Source organism: Fundulus heteroclitus, chromosome 13, assembly GCF_011125445.2.
Source record: "Fundulus heteroclitus isolate FHET01 chromosome 13, MU-UCD_Fhet_4.1, whole genome shotgun sequence".
NCBI classification, from domain to species: Eukaryota; Metazoa; Chordata; class Actinopteri; order Cyprinodontiformes; family Fundulidae; genus Fundulus; species Fundulus heteroclitus.
In genome coordinates, this window is record NC_046373.1 from 25,635,839 (window position 1) to 25,656,731 (window position 20,893).

Sequence of the window (20,893 nt, forward strand, 5' to 3'; positions counted from 1 at the left end):
AGTAAAACATGTGCCGTAAAGACTATTATCTAGTTAAAGATAATCCAAGCAATTTTCTTTTATTTAGCAAATTAATTGGGATTTTAGGTATTAATTGCTTTAAATATTTTTGTTTTACTGCAAACTATAAAATTAAGTAACATTTAAAATTGAAAGAAAATTAACTGAGTTAAGCTAAAGTGAAATTTATTAACATCTCAGACAAAACATATGTAATTAAATTAAGTAAACTTTGAAATAAATCCTATGTTGTCAACATTTTTCTTTAATCTTTTTAACTACATAGGAGATAAAAACGTCTTCAAAATATCTGTGTTAAAAATACATGAAATGTTCTTTTCTTACACAAATTAATTCAGTTACAACATACAATATTACCAATTAAAACATTGAAATGAAGGTCATATTAGTGATGTATTATAACCAATCTAATATGCAGGACAGGAATATATTGAACTGCACTTCCTACACGTGCAAACTCAGTTAAATAATTTATATAGTAGCCCAAAGACAGAACCTGGTGTTAGGCTTATGCAATGTGATTAGAAGTGTTAAAGCAAACTTGTGTCTTCATCAGTCACAAATAAATGCAACTACAAGTAATAACAGACAACCTGAAACACATGGACAAAAATGACTGGTAGCAGAACAAAGTCATGTCACAAGCCTGTAGGTGGGACAAAATAGAGGTGCAGCTTATCTATTTGTTCACTGTGAATCCTCCTCATAAATGTTACACAGTACAAAAGAATATCACACTAACTATAAACACAGAAATATACATCAAAACCGTTTTATCAATACAAGCAAATGGAGGTGAATTTTGGCATTTCTCTGTACTTTGGTTTATGTTGGATAAACTGGAAGAGCTCTAAAGAGAAACATAGAGCATATTCCTGCTAAACGCACACAATCTGGAAGAGGTAATCAAGCTCTTACTTTACAGAGAAGCTCACTGGATTTATACTCTTAACAGAGTGGATCCCTTTGGTATTAACAAAGAACTAAATAGATCAGTTCATTGTTATTGTTTTGATGCGGGTTTTTCGCGCATGTGCGCCGGACTGGTAGGCAAAAGGCGAACACAATGGCGGATGCAAACAGAGAAACTGATGAGTTCTCCATGTATTTTTCTTCTTTAGATAACATATCACAAGATCGTTTTAAGAGTAAGTTGATGGTTGATGGTATCAGGTTGCCAGATCCACACAGCAAAAGCCTGAAGGGATGGAGCGAGTCTGTGAAATGCTGGCCAAGTGTTCCGTACCGCGACACATACAGCTGCCTTATAAACACGTAGGCCAGTACAGACGAAAGAGCACGAAAGCCCCTGAAACCACTGGACGGCTACAATTATTTTATATCGGGACATAGGCACCTGCAACCCCCGCAAACCCATGAGGGATTAAGCGGTCAGAAAATGGATGGATGGATGTTCAGACATGTTTGTGTAACAGCAGAAAGTGGAGTCGGACACAGACAGAGCCTCAGCAAAAAAGAAGACCCGCCCGGTAGGTTAAAAAAAAAACATTGTTCACTACGGATTATTTTGGTGTTTTTGTCTTGTTAAAATTGGTAGGGGTGTAGGCAACGTTGCAGCGTAAACACAGACGTACTAGCGCACGTGAACAGGGGCATAATGCAGCCACTGTCTGGTGAACATTATTGGACACTGATTGCACGATTGGCCAGCTGCTGCTGCTGCAGCGCATCGACTCCGCTTCTCCGGCCCCGTCTAGCGATTGCCACCTCCCCTCCGCCGCTATTTAAGTAGAACAATGACTAGTGCAGAATTAAGTTGTATTTACCGGAGATGAAGTGTAGACTGCAAATTCTGTCGTGGAATGATGGCCCCCACAGTCCATTGGGAGTGTCTGCCTGCGCTCTTTTCATTGAAAATATCCATTTCTTTCTTCTTTCTTCGTTCTTCGGTAAACGACAGAAACGTACATCGACGATTTGGAATGCCTCTGTGTGCAACCGGGAGCACAACAAGTCGTAGGCATTGTTTAGATTCCAACAATAAACTAACTAAAAGTACGCTCTAAATCACCCGTTTTGTCATGTAGTAGACATGACAAAACGGGTGGGAGGTTGGATGGGAATTAAATTTAATTGAAGAGGAATTATGTGCACAATTATTAGGCAAGTCTTATTTTGAGGATTATAAATACTCACAAGTATATTTTAAACATGCAAATTGAAAGATAAATACAACCCCAATGCCAGTGAGGTTGGGAAAAATTAGGTTGTATAAAACATAAATAAAAATTGAATACAATTAATTTAAAATCCTTTTTAAATTAAATTAAATACTCTACAATAGCATATATATATATTGTTTAACATTTAATGTTCAAACTGAAACTTGAACCTCCCTTTTTATTCAGCCACAACTGTTCCACATCGTCATTGATTAGCTCTGATCTGCTTTCTTTTTCATTTCCACCACTTTCTCAGTATATTTGAGGTCGTGGTTATCACTGTCCCTAGTTGGATTATTTTATTTCTCTCTCTGCTTTCATTGATTTGCTCTCCCTGCAATCCCTCCTGTACATTCTCCTTATTTTCATTATTAAAATACTCAATTTTACCACAGTCAATCTCTGTACTGGTGTCATTCTCAAACTTCAAACATGACAACAAACATCTAAGTAAGCAAGGCTAAAAATACAATATTTGAATTGTAGGGATAGTATGATGAAGATGACAAGATGGCCTGATACCTTGTTTCAATAAAACCCTGAATGATTTCTAATGTGTCAATGCTTGTGTTTCTCAACAATGAGTGCTGAGAGGAAAGTTTCTTCATTAGAAAATATTGAGCTTGTGATGATGCATTTCCTGTGGAAACATTGCAAACCTGCGGTGCATGTGTTTTAGTGGTCTGGTGGTTCAATCATACATCAATATGTCTCATTTAAAGCATCAAAAAACTCTATCCCCACAAATTAGGTCTTTTTAGAGTATTATTGCTGATATGGTAATATGCCAATTGTTTCAAGAACTGGAAAAGGTAATCACAAAGTTATGGTGTCAGTTTCTAATGCAAACAAGCTGGTGGGCTAATTGTGACTGTTGCTTTAAGGGTTGCAGCTTCCTCAAGTCTTACATCTGAAACCAGAAGACAGGGTGGTCAAAAGCAGCATCAGCAAAGTTGTGAAAAACATCTTTTGATGGTGTGTGGTATATGAGAGTAGACTTGCACTTTGCAAAATCTAGAAACAGAAAATCAGTTCCAGTACTTTGCTGCATCAGGATGTCTTCAGATATTTACTCCAAAGAAGATACATGCCAGAAGATAAGATTTACCAAAAAGGAGCCAGAGGACAGAACAGAGGGCGAGGAGAGGGAGGTAAATATCTATGAGTCTGCAGACGATGTTGGTGACTACTACATGGTTTCTCTGCCACAGGGAGAAAGTAAGTATTATAGAACAACATTTGTCTTTCTTTTTCTGTCTTGTTTGAATGAGGTCCTGAATCTATCTATAAACACTAAAACAAAGATTTTGAACAATTTCTCCTATTCTTGCTTCCCTTATTTAAAGGAATGTGTTGTTTTATAAGCCTCTTAATTTATTTGTGTTGAGCTCAATTCCAGATTATGTGTAACAGCTGATCATTGCTCTAACACAACAAGTCCACATTGCTCTATGTTGAAGTCTAGATTAGCCCACAGAAAAAGACAGAACCACAGCCGTCAGAGTTGATCAACTGTCCTTGCGGATGTGCAGTCAAGGACGATGCCAGAAATTTGGGTGCCGAAAGCACAAATGCAGTGCTACAGTGTATAAAAACAAAAGAACACTGAAACATGTATTAATCACACAAACGTGTATTAATCATGCTTAAAAAATGTAAACAAATGTATGTTAACTCTGAAGGCCCTCTTTGCAACGTTTTCTCAACATTCAAGCCGTTTTTCACTCATCAACTCATGACCTTGTTCAATTATCACCTGTATAGTAGCTTTTTTCCCTAAACAATTAGATAATGGGTTCATAGTACGTATGATATTTCACCGCCCTTATTTATTTGGTGCCACCAGGGCACTTGGAGTTGTGCAAGGGTGGAGTGACGGTGCTGGGTGTTGTTTTCATGTTACAAAAATATTTATTTGCTTTGGTAATTTAACTCAAAAAGTGAAGTTGATATTATATAAATCCATCACACAGAAAAAAAACATTTTTCGAGCAATTCATTCTCTTACTTCCTATAGCTATGGCTTAATGCAGATGAAAACCCCAAATTCAGTTTATCAAAAAACTAGAATTCTACACAAGACCGAAAAACTAATTCAGAAATATTATGTCATAACATAAATATTTATGGGGACCACTAGTGATTTGACGGTTGTCCAGCAGTCACCAACTCCCTCCATAGGGAGGGGAGCCTCAAAAGGACATTGCTAAGAAGCTGACTGTATTCAAGCAGATTAATGGAAAGTTGAGTGGAATGAAAAACTGTGGTGGAAAAGATGCAGAAACAACAGAAAAAACTGTGTCACTGCAGCTAGACTCAACTGGAGCCGCGCATACAGACGTGTCCCAGACGTTTGCTAAAACTGTTGTATTCCAGAAGTAGGGACAGGTTCAGAAATATTTTTTATTTATTTGTATTTATTAAATTTAATTTAGTTCAGTGACAAATAAAATACACATAACTCGTTTTTATTTGTACATTAAAAAAAATTAAAATAGAAAAATGAAAAACCTAGAATCTACCACTTCTCTCAAAAGAAAAACTGTAAAATTTATACTGTCTAGAATCCTTGATATCTTGTCATTTTAAAACCACAAAGGGAGAAAAAATGGATCCATGATAAACTAAACCCGGGTCTATAAAGGACTATAAAGGATCTTAGCTTCCTTTCTCAAGTCCTTTTTATCCAACACATGTGTCACATTTTCATCACAATATAACAGCCCATCTTACCTGGGCGACAGAGAAAAAGGACTGGACTGTTGCTGGTGGTCCAAAGTATTTTCTTCAGATGAAAGTTCATTATGCATTTCATTTGAAAATGAATGATCCAGAATATGAAGGAAGAAAGAAGAGGTACAGAATCCTAGATGTATGAGGTCATGTCTAAAATTTGAACAATTTGTGCAACCTTGTCCCCTTTATGTATCAAGTCCTCATTCAGCAGAACCGTCTATCAGTAAATTCTGCAGCATTAATTTTATTCACTCCCTCTGAAAAGCTCTAGATGCTAATTACATTTTTCATCAAGACTAGCTGTAATCACTTAAAATTAAAACCAAAATCAACATTTAAGTTTGTTATTTTAAGCTGATACATAAATGTGACAACCTAAAGGTTGTTTTACCCCGTGGTCAATTTAAAGCTTGTTTTTCCTCTCTGCTCTTTTCCTCTGCAGATCAACAGGTGCACAGTCCACCTGCAGCCAACAAAAGTCCTGCCCGAAGTGTAAAACTGTGCAAAATGGTGCTGTGGATTTTGATGTCAGGTGTGATCATCATCCTGGCCATATACCGTAAGAAAAACATATGCAACACATCAACACAAGATGTATTTTACATAAAATGCAGATCAAATGCTTCTTGCTTTGTAGTTAACCAGTCGACCTGAGACTAGAGCTATCAACGTCACTATAACAAGGTATCTTAGACTGAACTGAAGATAGTTTTCTGCTGACATCAGCAGCAAATCAACAGACAGCTTTACTATCAGAACATACAGAAGAATCATTCCTCACACAGTTTGTCAAATTAACCACTTTACATTTATTTATAAAACAGTTAAAAAGCTTTGACTCAATTCACAGGATAATATGAGGAAACTGAATTAAATGTTTTTTTTATTTAGTTGTTCTACATCAAATAAGTTTAAAAGCTTCCAAAATATGAATGATTCTACGCCATGTCCACACATGATTAAATGTCCATTATAACAGTCAAAATATGCCAAAATGTCCACAGTCTTTACAGGATCTTCAGAAATGCAATGTGCACTGGGTGTGCAGCACAGTGATTTCTTGTTTCTATGTGCTGAAAACTGCCAGTTAGTGCTTTGGTCATACAAAAAGGATGATGTCATGCAGACTAAACAATAAAACTTGTGCTAATATCTAACACTAATATCAGGCCCCTTGAACACAGGAATTGGTATCTAGTTATGTTCCTGCTAAATATCTTACCCACCTTTTTTCTCTTTCCTTAAAAGTAAAAGTTGATGGTTGAGGTTCAGAAACCTCCAACAGGAAGGTTTTGCAGATTATGTGGAAATACATAAATACAGCAGAAAAGATACATGGCAGTGGGATTGTGATAGGATAGCCAGGAAATTAGTGGGGGAAATCTTTGTGGTGAGTATTAAGAGCACAGCAGTGTCACGATTATTCTCACACTAAAATCATATTTTTCTTTTAAACTTACTGTGATACAGTCACATTCTAGTGGTAGTAGGGGTCATGGAGACCATAATGCAGTCTCAGTCTAGTGCAGGGGTCTGCAACCTTTACCACTCAAAGAGCTATTTAGACCCGTTTCACACAGTAAAGAAAACACTGGGAGCCACAAAACCCTTTTGACAATTTAAATTGAATAACATTGCATATAACAGTTTTTTTCTTGCGACAGAACAGACCCGCACCAGAACCAACTTTCCTCTGCGATTGTTGTTGTTTTTTCTGCACAAAGTACAAAACTTCGACTGTTTTATGAAAATCTTCAACTCTGCTTATGTCAGAGTTTTTGTTTTGAATAAAGCTTGGTGCGGGTAAACGCATGTCATGGTTGGATTATTATATTTTCAGCCCATATAAATGGTACATTCGGAACACTTTTTTTTTTAAATCCGAACACATTTTAATCACATCCAGGAAAGTTACGCACGTAAACGAGCTCCTGTCACTAACCAGCTAAAAAGCTAACAGCCACATTAGACGAGCTACAAGTTAAGACTTTAACTTTTTACTAATTTACGTTGCAAATTAGTAAAAAGTTATAGTCTAAGGAAACCCAGCCGATTGCATTGAGTCATTGATTTTGCAGCAATCTCTCCTCCTGGACAAGCATGTAGCGACAGATGACAGTTTACTAACTGTGACAGATGCTCCTTTATTTCACTAAATTAGAACTACTTCACATTTTGAGTTATTAACTAACTTACCCTGATCAAAAGTTATGAAAAACTGGTAATATTGGCTTTAATATTCATTGAGTTGTTTAAATCTGTCAACATAAACTAAACTAATGAGTTTCATTGATTCTTTAGTCCCTATAGAAATCATCAAAGTGAAGAAGAGCATCAGCCACCTACAGGCTAAGCTTTTGGGTAAGACACATTTCATCCTCAACAACATTATAACACATTCTAAGCACCTAAATATTTTTCTATACCTTTTCTTACCAACAAATTACTGTTTTTGCTTATACATGGTAGCTAACAACAGCCACCTACAGGCAACAGTTTTAGGTTAGGTAAGACACATTTCATCCTCAACCACATTATAACACATTCTAAGCACCTGAATATTTTCTATAAGTTTTCTTACCAACCAATCCTTGTTATTCCCCAGACATGGCAGCTAACAACACTCAGATAAAAGCCTTCTATTACGTAAGACACATTTCATACATTAATAAATCACATCTTTAAAGTTCCACATTTCTATCCTTTGTCTTCCATTATTGACCAACTGATGTTATTCCTCAGACATGGCAGCTAAGAACAGTCAACTACAGGAGAGCTATGAAATACTCAGAAAAAATCACAGCCAATTAACAGATGAAGTAAACAGACTAAAGGATCAGGTTAAACGTGACAAAACATAAACCTAAAAGAAAATCTATTTGACCCATAATCCTGGTTTCTATTTTCTAGAATCAATTTTGTTTTGGTCTTGAAAATATAAATACTGCCAAAAGGACAGTGACTGTTTGGGAATAAGCTAAAGAAAATCGAATATTTATGTTGTTGATAATGGTTTTAAGAATCTTGCCTGATGCAGAACAACATTACATGTTTTTGAAGGAAAGTGGTGTCCTGGTGGATGGACAAGATTTGGATCCAGCTGTTACTGTAAATATAAGGAGACAAAATCGTGGTCTGAAAGCAGGAAACACTGTCAAGACAGAGGATCTCATCTGGTGATCATAGACAGTCCAGATGAACAGGTGAGTCTGTTTGTTAATATCTGTGTGATCGTTGATGTAAAGATTTACCATCCTGGAGTCTGACCTGTTGATATTCTGTGAGCTGGTCTTTGAATGTTCCAAAAAAAAGTAAAAAAACAAAGCAACTGGACTTGTTATCCGTAGTAGAAGACGTTTCGCTTCCTCTCCAGGAAGCTTTCTCAATTCAAAAAGTCTGGAGTAATGTGGAGTAACAAGCTTTACACCATTGCCAAACAAAGGCCTTGTAATGGCTTAGATAACATGCAAATTGAGCCGAAACAGGTCCCCCCCTTAGTAATGGGCGGTCATTGAAGTCATTACATGCAGATTGGGCCGAAACTGGTCCACACCTCTGTAACAAGGAGTCGTTAGGGTTGTTATTGGCCTGGCTTACAGGAACAAAGTTTTGATCACCCGAATGAGGATGAGAATTGAGGTGATGATTGGCCGGATTTAATCCTATAGCTGTGTTGTAAGTTTTTGAGAGTTGGAACCTAAGGCCTCCTCCTCTGTTTAAGGTTGTTTTTTTCTCTCTTAACGTAGATGGCTTCCTTCACACCCCTTTCAAACCATCTGTCTTCTTTGTCCAAAATGTGAACATTTTGGTCCTCAAAAGAGTGTCCTTTGTCCTTAAGGTGTAGGTGGACAGCAGAGTCTTGTCCTGAGGAGGTAGCTCTCCTGTGTTGAGCCATGCGTCTGTGGAGAGGTTGTTTGGTTTCTCCAATATAAAGATCAGAACATTCCTCACTGCACTGAACTGCATACACCACTCCGCTCATCTTAGGTTTGGGGGTTTTGTCCTTGGGATGCACCAGCCTCTCTCTGAGGGTCCTGTTTGGTTTGAAATGTACTGGGATTTTGTGTTTGGAGAAAATCCTCATGAGTTTTTCAGAGACTCCAGCAACATATGGGATGACAATGTTTTTGCGTTTATTCTTCTCACCATTAAGTTCTGCAGCCGGTCTTTTGGATTTCCTTGCTGATTTGACAAAAGCCCAGTTAGGGTACCCACAGGTTTGGAGGGCATCTCTGATGTGTTTCTGTTCCTTGTGCTTCCCTTCTGTTTTAGTTGTTCTTTGAATGCATCATTTGAAAACTACAAAGTAAAGCAATTAATTAATTTATTCTGTATCAAATTTCTGCACTTCCAGCTCTAATTTTGCCTTCATATATTTTAGTTTCAATTTATATATTTTCCCCCCAACACCGTTGGGGCTACAGCAGATTTTTTCATTTAAATAACACCACCGTCACTTCAGCTGAAAATATACATCCTATAGGATTAATATAAAGTGAGGTTGGCACAAATGAAACACCTACAAGACAGTCAGTGTCAACTCTTTTTTTAGAAGGATGGGTGAACAATGCTGGCAAAAAAGATAAACATATAAGTTATTTCAATAACTCACACCATCCCATCAATAATTGCACCTGTTGAATATAGCCAATTAATGCTTTAGTTGAGTACGGTTAAACCAGAAAAACGTATAACTTAACTTTACCGGATTAAACTGTATTCAGCATGATTCGCCATGTCCTGTTAATCCCTTTCCTAATAAATGTGCCCCCCCACACCATTTGTGCTAAATGAGTGAAGTGTAAGAAAACAGCTTTAATTCTCCATCAAATAACGCTCATGTCACTCATGCATTGACTTTTTCAGCTATCCTCTGCCACTAACGCACAACTATAAAGGCGTCCACCCCACCCATCAATCAGATCAGCACCTGGTGCTCACAGAGTGAGACAGTGGAACACTATCTCACCAGAATTACAAAATGGTACAAAATAACTTGGTTTATTATTGTTTTGTGTAAAGTTCAGCTTGGATTTTATTTACTGCACAGCATAGATTTGCTGTGCATGATTGCGTGCGCGCGCTTGCAGCTTAGAGGGAAAACTGATTGCTGTGTTGTGATACCTGATCAGATTTGTTTTGTGTTGAAGCATCGCTGCTTCAGAAGGAAGTTCTCTTGGTTGAAGTCCAGTAATCAGTTCTGTCTCAACGTACTTCAGTGTGACCTGTCCAGTGTGTGTTAACAGGAACAAATGATGTGTGTGGCAGATGGTCTTGGTGTGTTCTTACATTAAATCACACAAATCGTCTGTTCTCACTAATTCCCATCCTCAAGCTTTGAAACTGGGAGAAGATGACTGAACTGATATAGCTAACAATCCTCTGGTTTGGAATATAATAATTTCCTCTCTGAAGGATCCTCTGACCTCACTAAAACTTTATATGTAATTAGTTGGTAGGCTATTTTAATTGTGATTCTATAAGATCAAACTAAAATACTTTGTGTACTGAAATTAGCAACTTACGTTCCCATTTGTAATATTTTAATTGTCATTACACATGAAACATTGAAACAATGCTATTAAATGCAAATAGCTACATTTAAGGTTCTGTTTAACCTGTTAACCATAAAGGGCCCACCGGTGGAGCCAACAGGTTTTAGCCTAGGCTGACTAAGGGCTTAATAAACTGTACAGGTTTAACTGTAAATATATATAGTCTCACTCTTCTACCATTAAAATAGCAAAATTTTGATCTTCCAGGGTTGTTGAAGTTTCAGACACAAACACAAACTTTCTTTATGAAGAATCAGTGAGATGAGGAGCTGTTCTAATTTTTGCTATGCAGGTCCGAGATATTCCTGTTTCTGAGTTTTTTTTCTTTGTTTTATTATACCATTTTTCACAACGTGTAAAACATTGGATCAATCTCATTGATTTCTTACACTTGTTGAATTTCGTTGTTATATTTGGTTTTAAACAATCAAGACATAAATAAACATATCCAGGGATTTGAGAAGCATTACAATCAGCTCTTCATTCATTGTTTCATGCAGTTTATACAGAAAATGATTCTAGAAGCTGCTCCGACTGAACAGAGATCAGTTTATAAAACCTGAGTAATTAAAAGCCCACTCTGACAGAGGCAGAAAATAACACCATTACAAATAAATTAATCTAAATATAAAAAAAGATGTTTTATTTTGATTGAAATAAATCACAAAAACACAACTGCATTTTTATTATTATTCTGATATAAGAGATATAATGCATAGAAAGATCAACTATGATACCACTTTAGGATGTAGAATAGTTTTTGTAATAAAACAAAATCTTTTTATTTTATTACATCAACTGAAATATACAAATTTAAACAAAAACTTTTCAATCTCTCCTCAACAAGGAATTTGTAAAAGAACTGAATGAAAATGGAGAATCCTGGATTGGTCTTCATTACACGAGGATAGAGGACACAGAGACGTATGAGTGGAGATGGGTGGATGGATCACCACTGACACAAACGTGAGTTTATTCTAAGATAAATACTTAAAGAGAAGATTAAAACCAGGAGATGACAGCAGCCCAAGAAACTAAAAAAACTCCTAAAACTAAGGTCACAGAACAGAATGGCTGAAAGTTTTAAAGTCTGGAAAAGTTTAAGGCTTTTTAAGAAAAAGAACCTCCAGGAAACAAATTAAGGACAGTCACGTTAAAGAAAAAAGGGAGTTACAAGAGGATTACAGGAGCACCAATAAATAAAACAATCTGCTGTTCCCCCAGACCTCCCAGCATGTATGAAAAATTAACAAAACTTACACTTAAAAACAAAAGTATTGTGGAATCTGACAATAAATCTGTCATGTTTAACAAAGTTTTTATTTCTCCCACAGGTATTGGGCAACAGGACTGGCACAGAATCCCACTTATGAGACAAATGCAACATGCTGCAATGATGAAGGGAAATGGATATACCCATATAATTACACATATTACAAAAACTGGATTTGTGAGAAATAGGCAAAAACACACCACCAACTTCTTTTTTCAATTGTTTTTTTCTGGAGAGAATTCATGGCTTATAGTTTTCCTCAGAGGTTTATCCAGAGGGACAATATAAGAAAGTAGTGACTGATGATGATTTGATTAATTATGTTGTGTGGAGTTGTTTAAAACAGGCCGTGTATAATTCTTAGTTTTTAACCATGTTTCTTTTGATTTAAAACTACTATGTATCAGTTTTAGATAATGCAACTGCTTTCTCTGAAGGTTTTACAATAAAAATGATTTACTCCATTTTTATATCGATACAAAGCTTTGTAAAATGATTGTATGTGAAATGTGGAATATTAACGGCTTTTAGTTTCTCGGCTAACATTAAATTAATAATCAAAATAAATGACACATTCAGAAATACTTTGTGATTCCTCTTGTTTACTTCTAAATAAAGGTGTACTATATGGTGTTGAGGGAACACCTTGGCCCACATTTATTACAAATTAAAAGGAATTTAGTACGTAAATAATGATTAGTAAGTGAGCCCCAGATTTATCTAAAGCTAATTGTTAGCACATTGGGATTGACCAGTAAGTACTTGTTTCAGTAAATCACGTGATGAGTTTGTTCTTGGATTATTGAGAGGCTAAAAAAAGTAGACTATGCAAACGTACCTGATTTCTAAAATAAGCACGGCCCATCTGTCTTGGTGAGATCTCATTATAAATAATATATCACATGTTTTTCCTTATAAGGCCCTAGAGCAAGGGTCAACAACATGGGGCCCATGGGTAACAAGAAGACCACGTGTCTTCATCTAAAACTTTATTTTTATTACTCTTTTTTTTATTGACGTTTTCATTTATATAGAGATTTAATAAATAAAATATTTATAACAAAGCATGAAAAATCTTTTTATTTTACATACATTTGAGGTGAACTCTGACTCTTCTAGTTCAAAGGTCAGTACTGCATTTCTTTGTATGACAACGCCATTGAAGTAGCTTTCAGTTTCAAAAAGGTTGGTGACCCCTGCTCTAGAGAATAGTTTAGCAGCTACGGTGTAATTTCGTCTTATAAACAGACATGTTCATTTATGGTGTACTTGTTAAGGTGTTTTCATGAAATGTCTGATAAGATACTTCTTCTACAAACATTGCTGCTCAAAAGACAAAAAAAAACTAAAAACTCCATCAGAAAAAAAATCTGCTCTATTTTTTGCAAGAAAACTGTTTCCTGTTGGGTGAATTAGTACATACTTACTTAGCATCAGTCTTTTAAATAAATAAGCATTTGCTATTTTACTTATTTACAATTTTCAAATGCAATGATCCAAAAGACTTTCTCTAAATGCTTCCACCTTCTCAAAGCTTTTCACTGAAGGTACAAAGAAGGCTGCACAGAAAAAAACTGCCACTAAAACCACTTATAATTATCAAGTTCAGGCGCAGTCTGTTTTTACACGTCGAGTAAGTTAAGTTGAGCGTCTCTTCAAACATTTTAAATTTTCAGGATGTCGTCAGATATCAAACTTTCTCCAGATTTGTTCCAAAGAGTGAGATACAGCATTACAAAACAAGAAGACACAGCAGAGTGGGAGAAGAAGGTTTATATCTACAACTACATAAATTATGGGATGGATGGTTTTCAGTTAGAAGAAGGAGGTAAGTAATAGAGATAATGTAGATGTGCAACCCTGAGCGGAAGAGTGCTTTATATATAGACCAGTTCACGCGTGACGTCAGCGCTACATCCGGGTCCCGCTGGTAGGCAAAAACAGATCTGTTCTTGTCTACTACATGACAAAACGGGTGATTTAGAGCGTACTTTTAGTTCGTTTATTTTTGGAATCTAAACCATGCCTACGACTTGTTGTGCTCCCAGTTGCACACAGAGGCATTCCAAATCGTTGGATGTACGTTTCTGTCGTTTACCGAAGGACGAAGAAAGACGAAGAAATGCATGATTTCAATGAAAAGAGCGCAGGCAGACACTCCCAATGGACTGGGGGAGCCATCATTCCACGACAGAATTTGCAGTCTACACTTCATCTCCGGTAAATACAACTTAATTCTGCACTAGTCATTGTTCTACTTAAATAGCGGCGGAGGGGAGGTGGCAATCGCTAGACGGGGCTGGGAGAAGCGGAGTCGATGCGCTGCAGCAGCAGCAGCTGGCCAATCGTGCAATCAGTGTCCAATAATGTTCACCAGACAGTGGCTGCATTATGCCCCTGTTCACGTGCGCTAGTACGTCTGTGTTTACGCTGCAACGTTGCCTACACCCCTACCAATTTTAACAAGACAAAAACACCAAAATAAACCGTAGTGAACAATGTTTTTTTTTAACCTACCGGGCGGGTCTTCCTTTTTGCTGAGGCTCTGTCTGTGTCCGACTCCGCTTTCTGCTGTTACACAAACATGTCTGAACATCCATCCATCCATTTTCTGACCGCTTAATCCCTCATGGGGTTGCGGGGGTTGCTGGTGCCTATGTCCCGATATAAAATAATTGTAGCCGTCCACTGGTTTCAGGAGCTTTCGTGCTCTCTCGTCTGTACTGGCCTGCGTGTTTATAAGCTGTATATGTTGCTGTATGGAACACTTGGCCAGCATTTCACAGACTTGCTCCATCCCTTCAGGCTTTTGCTGTGTGGATCTGGCAATCTGATACCATCAACCATTCACTTACTCTTAAAACGATCTTGTGATACGTTATCTAAAGAAGAAAAATACGTGGAGAACTCGTCAGTTTCTCTGTTTGCGTCCGCCATTGTGTTCGCCTTTTGCCTACCAGTCCGGCGCGCATGCGCAAAAAACCCGCATCAAAACAGTAACAATGAACTGATCTATAGATATTAGCTGGGATCATCAGCCTGACGATATAGTGTAGGATAAAATCGATCACCTCAAAACTGTAAAAAAGTGTATTCTGATTGCAATACATGATAACTTAATATGAGTATAATATAGTAATAATAAAATTTTTACCAAGGAAAGCTCTTTTGAGCTGACAAATGGCTGCAGACATATTTTCAAAGTAAAAAGTGTGCCATAAAAACTATTATCCAATGAAAACAAACAAACAAAAAGAAAAGTATTGATTTCCAAGCAATTTTCTTTTCTGTAGGGAATTAACTGGGATTTTAGGTATTGACTACTTTTAATATTTTGTTTTACTGCAAACTATAAAATTAAGTAACCTTTAAAATTAAAAGAAAATGAATAGAGTTAATTAATTAAAATCTCAGTTTTAACTAAATAGTAAATTGTAACTAAATTACATAACTCTTTACATAAATCCTATGTTGTCAAAATTATCATTTAGGAAATATTTTTAATTACTTACGAGTGAAAAACATCTTCAGAAAATGTGAGCTTAAACATTATTTTTAAAAAGACAAAAGTGTTAGTTCCTTAAACATTTATTCCGTTATTACGTACAATATCGCCAATGGGACTTTTGTAGTAAAGGTCATATTAGTGATGTATTTAAACCAATTTAATATGTAGGATAGAAATATACTGAGCTGCAAATTGTTACACGTGCAAACTCAGTTATTCTCTATAGTAGCCCAAAGACAGAACCTGGTGTTAGGCTTATGTAACATAATTAAAAGTGTTAAATTTGTGTCTTCATCAGTCACAAATAAATGCAACTACAAGTAATAACAGACAACTTGAAAAACATGGAAAAAAATAACTTAAAGCAGAGCAAAGTCATGTCACAAGCCTATTGGTCAAACAAAATAGAGGTGGAGCTTAACTATTTGTTCACTGTGAATCCTCCTAATAAATACTCACAGTACAAAAGAATATCACAAACTATTAACACAGAAATTTTTAGAAAAAACATTTATCAATACAAGCAATGAGGGAGATTTTTAGCATTGAATTGTCTCTGTAGTTTATTTTGGATAAACTGGAAGAGCTCCAAAGAGAAACATATCAGAGCATAATCCTGCTAAAGCACACAATGTGGAAGACTTTACAGAGAAGCTCACTGGATTTATACTCTTGATACAGTGGATCCCTTTGGTATGAACAAAGAACTAAATAGGTCATGTTCTTCTGATACATGGCTGCTAGACATCTTTATGATCATTTCCGGCATTTGGTTGTACTGGTCGAAGGTTTTACCACAGGAAGTCCTTGTTGTTCTGCTGCTCTTATATGCAACTCAATGTACTTTCACAGTAAGAATAAAACAAAGATTAAATGTTTTTTTACATCACAGAAAAAAAACTGAAAAATTATCCTTCCACTTAACCTTTCAAGAATATCCCAGAATATATCTTTATATGAAATACCAGCTTCTGTCTCTCTCCATCTTTCTCTTATTCATCCATCTTTCTGGCTCTTTTTGCTTCTGTCTGTCTGTCTCTGTCATGTAGCTTTATGCATGGTTATATTTTGAAATCTACCAGCTTCTCTTCTTTCCTACCTCTTGATTGAATCAAAATCTTTAAATCTAGTTCTGCCAGAGCTTAGAATGAAAACTGAGCATAATTCAGTTTTTTTTTTTTTTGGGGATCCGTTTCTGATCCATTCATTTGGTCTATCTAGCAACAAAGTTAGGTCTTTGAAATATTAGAGCAGTCATCTGTTTTCACTGATGGCCTCAGGAAGGTGGATTTTTGTTTCCAGCAGACAGATAGATATGTGACTATCAGAACATATTGCATTTACTAGTTGGTCACTTAAGCATTTAAGTATTTATTGCTTTATTGAGCCCTATATGTTCCCCCAACTGAACAGGATCCACTGACAAATGCACTGCTTGTAGACACATTGTACTCTGTGGGAGCTTTCAATGCAGCCATCTTCAGAAATTGTGTGTTTTTAAAAATAACCCAGATATGTTTGTCAAAACATGTTGCGCCTCTGTGTGCTCTCTGTCCTTGTGGTAGTGTGTTACCTTTGTGCGAAGTGAACACATGTGACTCAGACAAAGAGAGCTGAAAGTAGAGGAGCGACAAAGTTGAGACAGAAATAGCTTAAGATGTTATCTGCTGCTACTTAGCAAGACTAAAAATGTTAAAGCCCCAGTGTGTAAGATTTTCATACAGTCGCACCATTTAGTGGTGCACTAAATGAATTAGTAATATAGTAATAGTAATTACAAACGATTTTGCTGTTAAGTACGTAATAACTACTACAGAGGCCACGGAGGATCATAAATGTGACAATATCAACATGTCCTCCATGTACATAGATGTTATATAGGTAGACGCTGCCTATAGGAGCTGACATTTCAGCGCAGCCGCCATGTTGGATGGGTCTATCATGCGACCCCAGTACATTTATTGTACTGAGGATAACAAACGATAGAAACATGGTTATGATACAGGATGCTGTCTCGTGTAAAAAAATAAGTTTTAAATCTGAAATACAAAACATGTTTCATTGATGTATGGTCTTTAACAGACAGACATATGATATATGATTCTAAAAGTATGTGATTTCTACTGAAATATATTGTTTTATGCTATTTAAAAGGTAGAGTCATCAATATTTCCGAAAGTTTCTTCAGGTCTATCGTTAAATAACTGCGCAAGACCATCTTACATTTGTTTATTTTGGATAAACTGGAAGAGCTCTAAACAGAAACATATCAGAGCATCATCCTGCTAAACGCACACAATCTGGAACAGGTGATGTTGTCAAGCTCCTACGTTATAGAGAAGCTCACTGGATTTATACTCTTAATATAGTGGATCCCTTTGGTATTAAAGAACTAAATAGATCATGTTTTTCTCATTCATGGCTGCTAGATATCTTTATGATCATTTCCGGCATTTGGTTGTTCTAGTTAAAAGTTTTACCACAGGAAACCTTGTTGTTCTGCTGATCTTATCTGCAATTCAACTTAAGACAAGTATAAATGTTTTAATGCTGAACTATGAAACACCATCTTTCACAAATGTATGTTCTTTAAGAGATAGACATATGGTATATTGTTGTATAAGTATGTGGTTTCATACTGAAATACTTTTTGTATTAATGCTATTTAAAGGTAGTTCCAGAAGTCTTCTTTCCATAAGTTTCCTCAAGTCCTTTTTTGAATAAGTGCGCAAGTACATCTTACATTGCTCTTCTTTTCTTCATGGGGTTGGAGTGAAAAAAATCTCCCACATCCACTCTGGTTTTACTGAGGTCTTCCTCTTCTCCTCATAAACGGTTATGCAGTTCGCTTCCTGGGACTCTCAGCTATGCAGTGACAGCAGCAGAGCTAAAATGAACAGCTAACTGCTAAGCTAACTACTAACCTAGCCGCTAAGCTAACTGGATACATAAACACTTGACGTGTGGATCCACAGCCAGCAAGCAGAAACCAGGAAGGAAAGAGCATGGACACTGGTGTTATGTGAGCACGTGAGAACAATTGGTATGTGGAACAACCAACAGATAAGATTATTCCCCCGGAACTTGAGGAACAGAGTGGATGTGAGTAATGTCTATTGGTGAAAGCAGGAAAAAACTCTGACAAATCCAAGCCCTTCGGACCGAATGTCAGAGTTTGGATATAGTTTATACAGGCCTGCAGCTCCCACAGAGAACGATTTTCTAATGTCCCTTTTCTGAATACATAATGTATTGACCACTTTAAGGGTGGAAGGACAATTTTACCCAGTATAACAACAAGTGTTTCTGAACAGAATTACCAACTATAGCTTTAACAGACCGATATGTGGCATGAGCTATTTCCTATTAGAACAAATATTACACTTTTGTATCTACTAATATTACATATTTTATTTTCAAACTTAAAAAATGTAGCACCAGTGTCAAAAAGTATTTTAGATCAAAGAAGGCCTGGAATACTGAAAGACTGATGCTGGTTCTCTTCCGCCCCCTGGTGTTAGTGGAGTTCAGTGACTGAGTAATCAGTTACAGTTAGGGTTTACTTTCATTTCTATGCCAAGTCCTTTTCTTTTATGAATTTTCTTACATCTTACAGCTATTCTGAAACTAATGCAACCCACAATAACGTTTAAATACCAGACCGACATAATCAAGAACAATCAGCTCCCACAGTCCAAACGGGTGAGGCGAGAAATATATAAAACAAAAAATGAAATAATTTCATGAAAGTTTCAGTTAAGGACTGGAAATTTGCTGCACAAATGCAAACTTGACAATAAACCATTACACGAAGAGCTGCAGGGGTTTTGTTCATACATATGTGTACAATTATTAGGGTGGGTTAGTCTAATAAAGCCCTACAGTCAAGAGGTTGATAAAGACTCACACATGTATCTTTTAAACATACAACCCCAATGCCAGTGAGGTTGGGAAATTGTATAAAACATAAATAAAAATCGAATACAATTTATTTCAAATCCTTTTTAAATTAAATTAAACAATCTACAATAGTATATAAAAATATTGTTTAATAATAATGTTCAAAATGAAACTTTATTGTTGCAAATGCTCAAAATTTTCACTTTCACTTTGCATGGTAGAGTCCTAACTTGTAGATGTAGTGATGAAACGCGTTATCCGAAAATGTTTTTCTGAAGTGTTCCTGAGTCCACATTGTAATATCCTTTACAGAATGATGTCAGCTTTTGATGATAAAAGGTCTCGGACAGTCAGTGTTGGTTTTCCGCCTTGCTGCTTACGTGCAGAGATTTCTCCTGATTCTCTCAATCTTTTGATGGTATGGACTGTATGATGAATTCAATTCCTTGCAATTGTATGCTAAGAAATGCTGTTCTTGTTACTTGTGTTCTGTTCTCTGTATATTCTAGTTTATTCTCTTAGTTCAGTGTCAGGCTCCATCCAAATACCCTTAATAATAGCTTCCAGCTGCTGTTCCTTGACCTTTCATGGGGTCAACAATAAGAACTCTATTTTGGAAAAGAAAAGAGCTTTGGACTGCTGTGCTGATATCAGACAGGTTTTAACTCCAACGTCATCACCTGACTGAAACGCACAAAGATGATGTGTGTCAAATCCAGACCCACAGCCTTCTGAAAATTAACTACGCAGTGCACGCTCTCTACTCTCCGGATATATTTATTGATTTCCGTGAGGTGGCTGTGCTGATAGATCATGTCACGTGAAGGATTGTGGGATACCTAAAGGGTTCTTAGCACCGGTAAGGGACGTCGCAGCCTCGCCTCTGTCAGCCTGTCCTTAAAGCTCTATACAAGTACAAGCCATTTACCACTTGATGCATTCTGCTGTGTTTTCTTAGAGAGGAAACCTTTTGACCAATCTGTCTGTATGAATGGATAAAATTTGACTTTGTAAAATGACTTGAGATGACATGTGTTATGAATTGTTTTATTATCATTATTATTATTATTATATTTAAATATTTTTTTTTTTGAATGTTGGCGAGGCGGTAGCGTGAGTTTGTTCGCCAAGATAGCGGTCCGGGAAACCCTGATGTTCATACTTTTGTGGCACCTACAATAGGGTTACCATATTAGTTTGAAATTTTATTTGTGTTTATTTGGTGATTTTAAGTTTCAGTAGTTTGTTTTCTCTATAAAAGTGGGGGGCGGTACTTTTGTTTCTCTCTTGTTGCGCTGGGAGCAGTAAAGGGGTGCACGCCTCTGCTGTTTCTCCAGACGTGATTTGGGAGAGAAACGATTCGCATCCTGTCCTTACTTCTCCTCTTTCACCTGCTTAAAACAGGTTAGTGTGGTAATTGTTAGCACACTGGGATTGGCCAGTAAGTGAATGTTTCAGTAAATCACATGATGGGTTTGTTCTGTGATTATTGAGGGCCTAAAAAGTAGACTATCCAAATGTGTCTGATTTATAAAATAAGCACAGACCATCTGTCTTGATGGGATCTCAACATAAACAGATTTCACATGTTTATCCTTATAAGACTGTAGAGCAGGGGTCACCAACATGGTGCCAGTGGACAACAAGTGGCCCCCGAGGACCACATGTGGTGCCCACGAGCCTGTTAAAAAAAAAGCACAATCCAGCAGTGTGCTGC

General features: G+C 36.7%; 2 protein-coding genes across 5 annotated transcripts in view; one reads left to right on the forward strand and one right to left on the reverse strand.

Annotated features, from left to right (window-relative positions):
- LOC105921420 (collagen alpha-1(XIV) chain-like) overlaps window positions 1-20,893 on the reverse strand; it is a 443,569-nt gene that overhangs the window by 112,296 nt on the left and 310,380 nt on the right. The window lies entirely within an intron of this gene.
- Window positions 5,260-12,303, forward strand: LOC118565279 (C-type lectin domain family 17, member A-like). Its single transcript, XM_036145495.1, has 5 exons — window positions 5,260-5,499; window positions 7,242-7,301; window positions 8,001-8,143; window positions 11,343-11,461; window positions 11,830-12,303. Exons 1-5 carry the CDS (start codon window positions 5,448-5,450, stop codon window positions 11,954-11,956), a joined length of 501 nt encoding a protein of 166 aa, XP_036001388.1. The 5' UTR covers window positions 5,260-5,447; the 3' UTR covers window positions 11,957-12,303.

Excerpts from the sequence above, each read along its gene's own strand:
- LOC118565279 (XM_036145495.1), top strand. The coding sequence starts at position 5,448 with ATGGTGCTGTGGATTTTGATGTCAGGTGTGATCATCATCCTGGCCATA. Across the intron at positions 5,500-7,241 it reads CATCATCCTGGCCATATACC|TCCCTATAGAAATCATCAAA; the intron begins GTAAGAAAAACA and ends TTGATTCTTTAG. Across the intron at positions 7,302-8,000 it reads CCTACAGGCTAAGCTTTTGG|GAAAGTGGTGTCCTGGTGGA; the intron begins GTAAGACACATT and ends ATGTTTTTGAAG.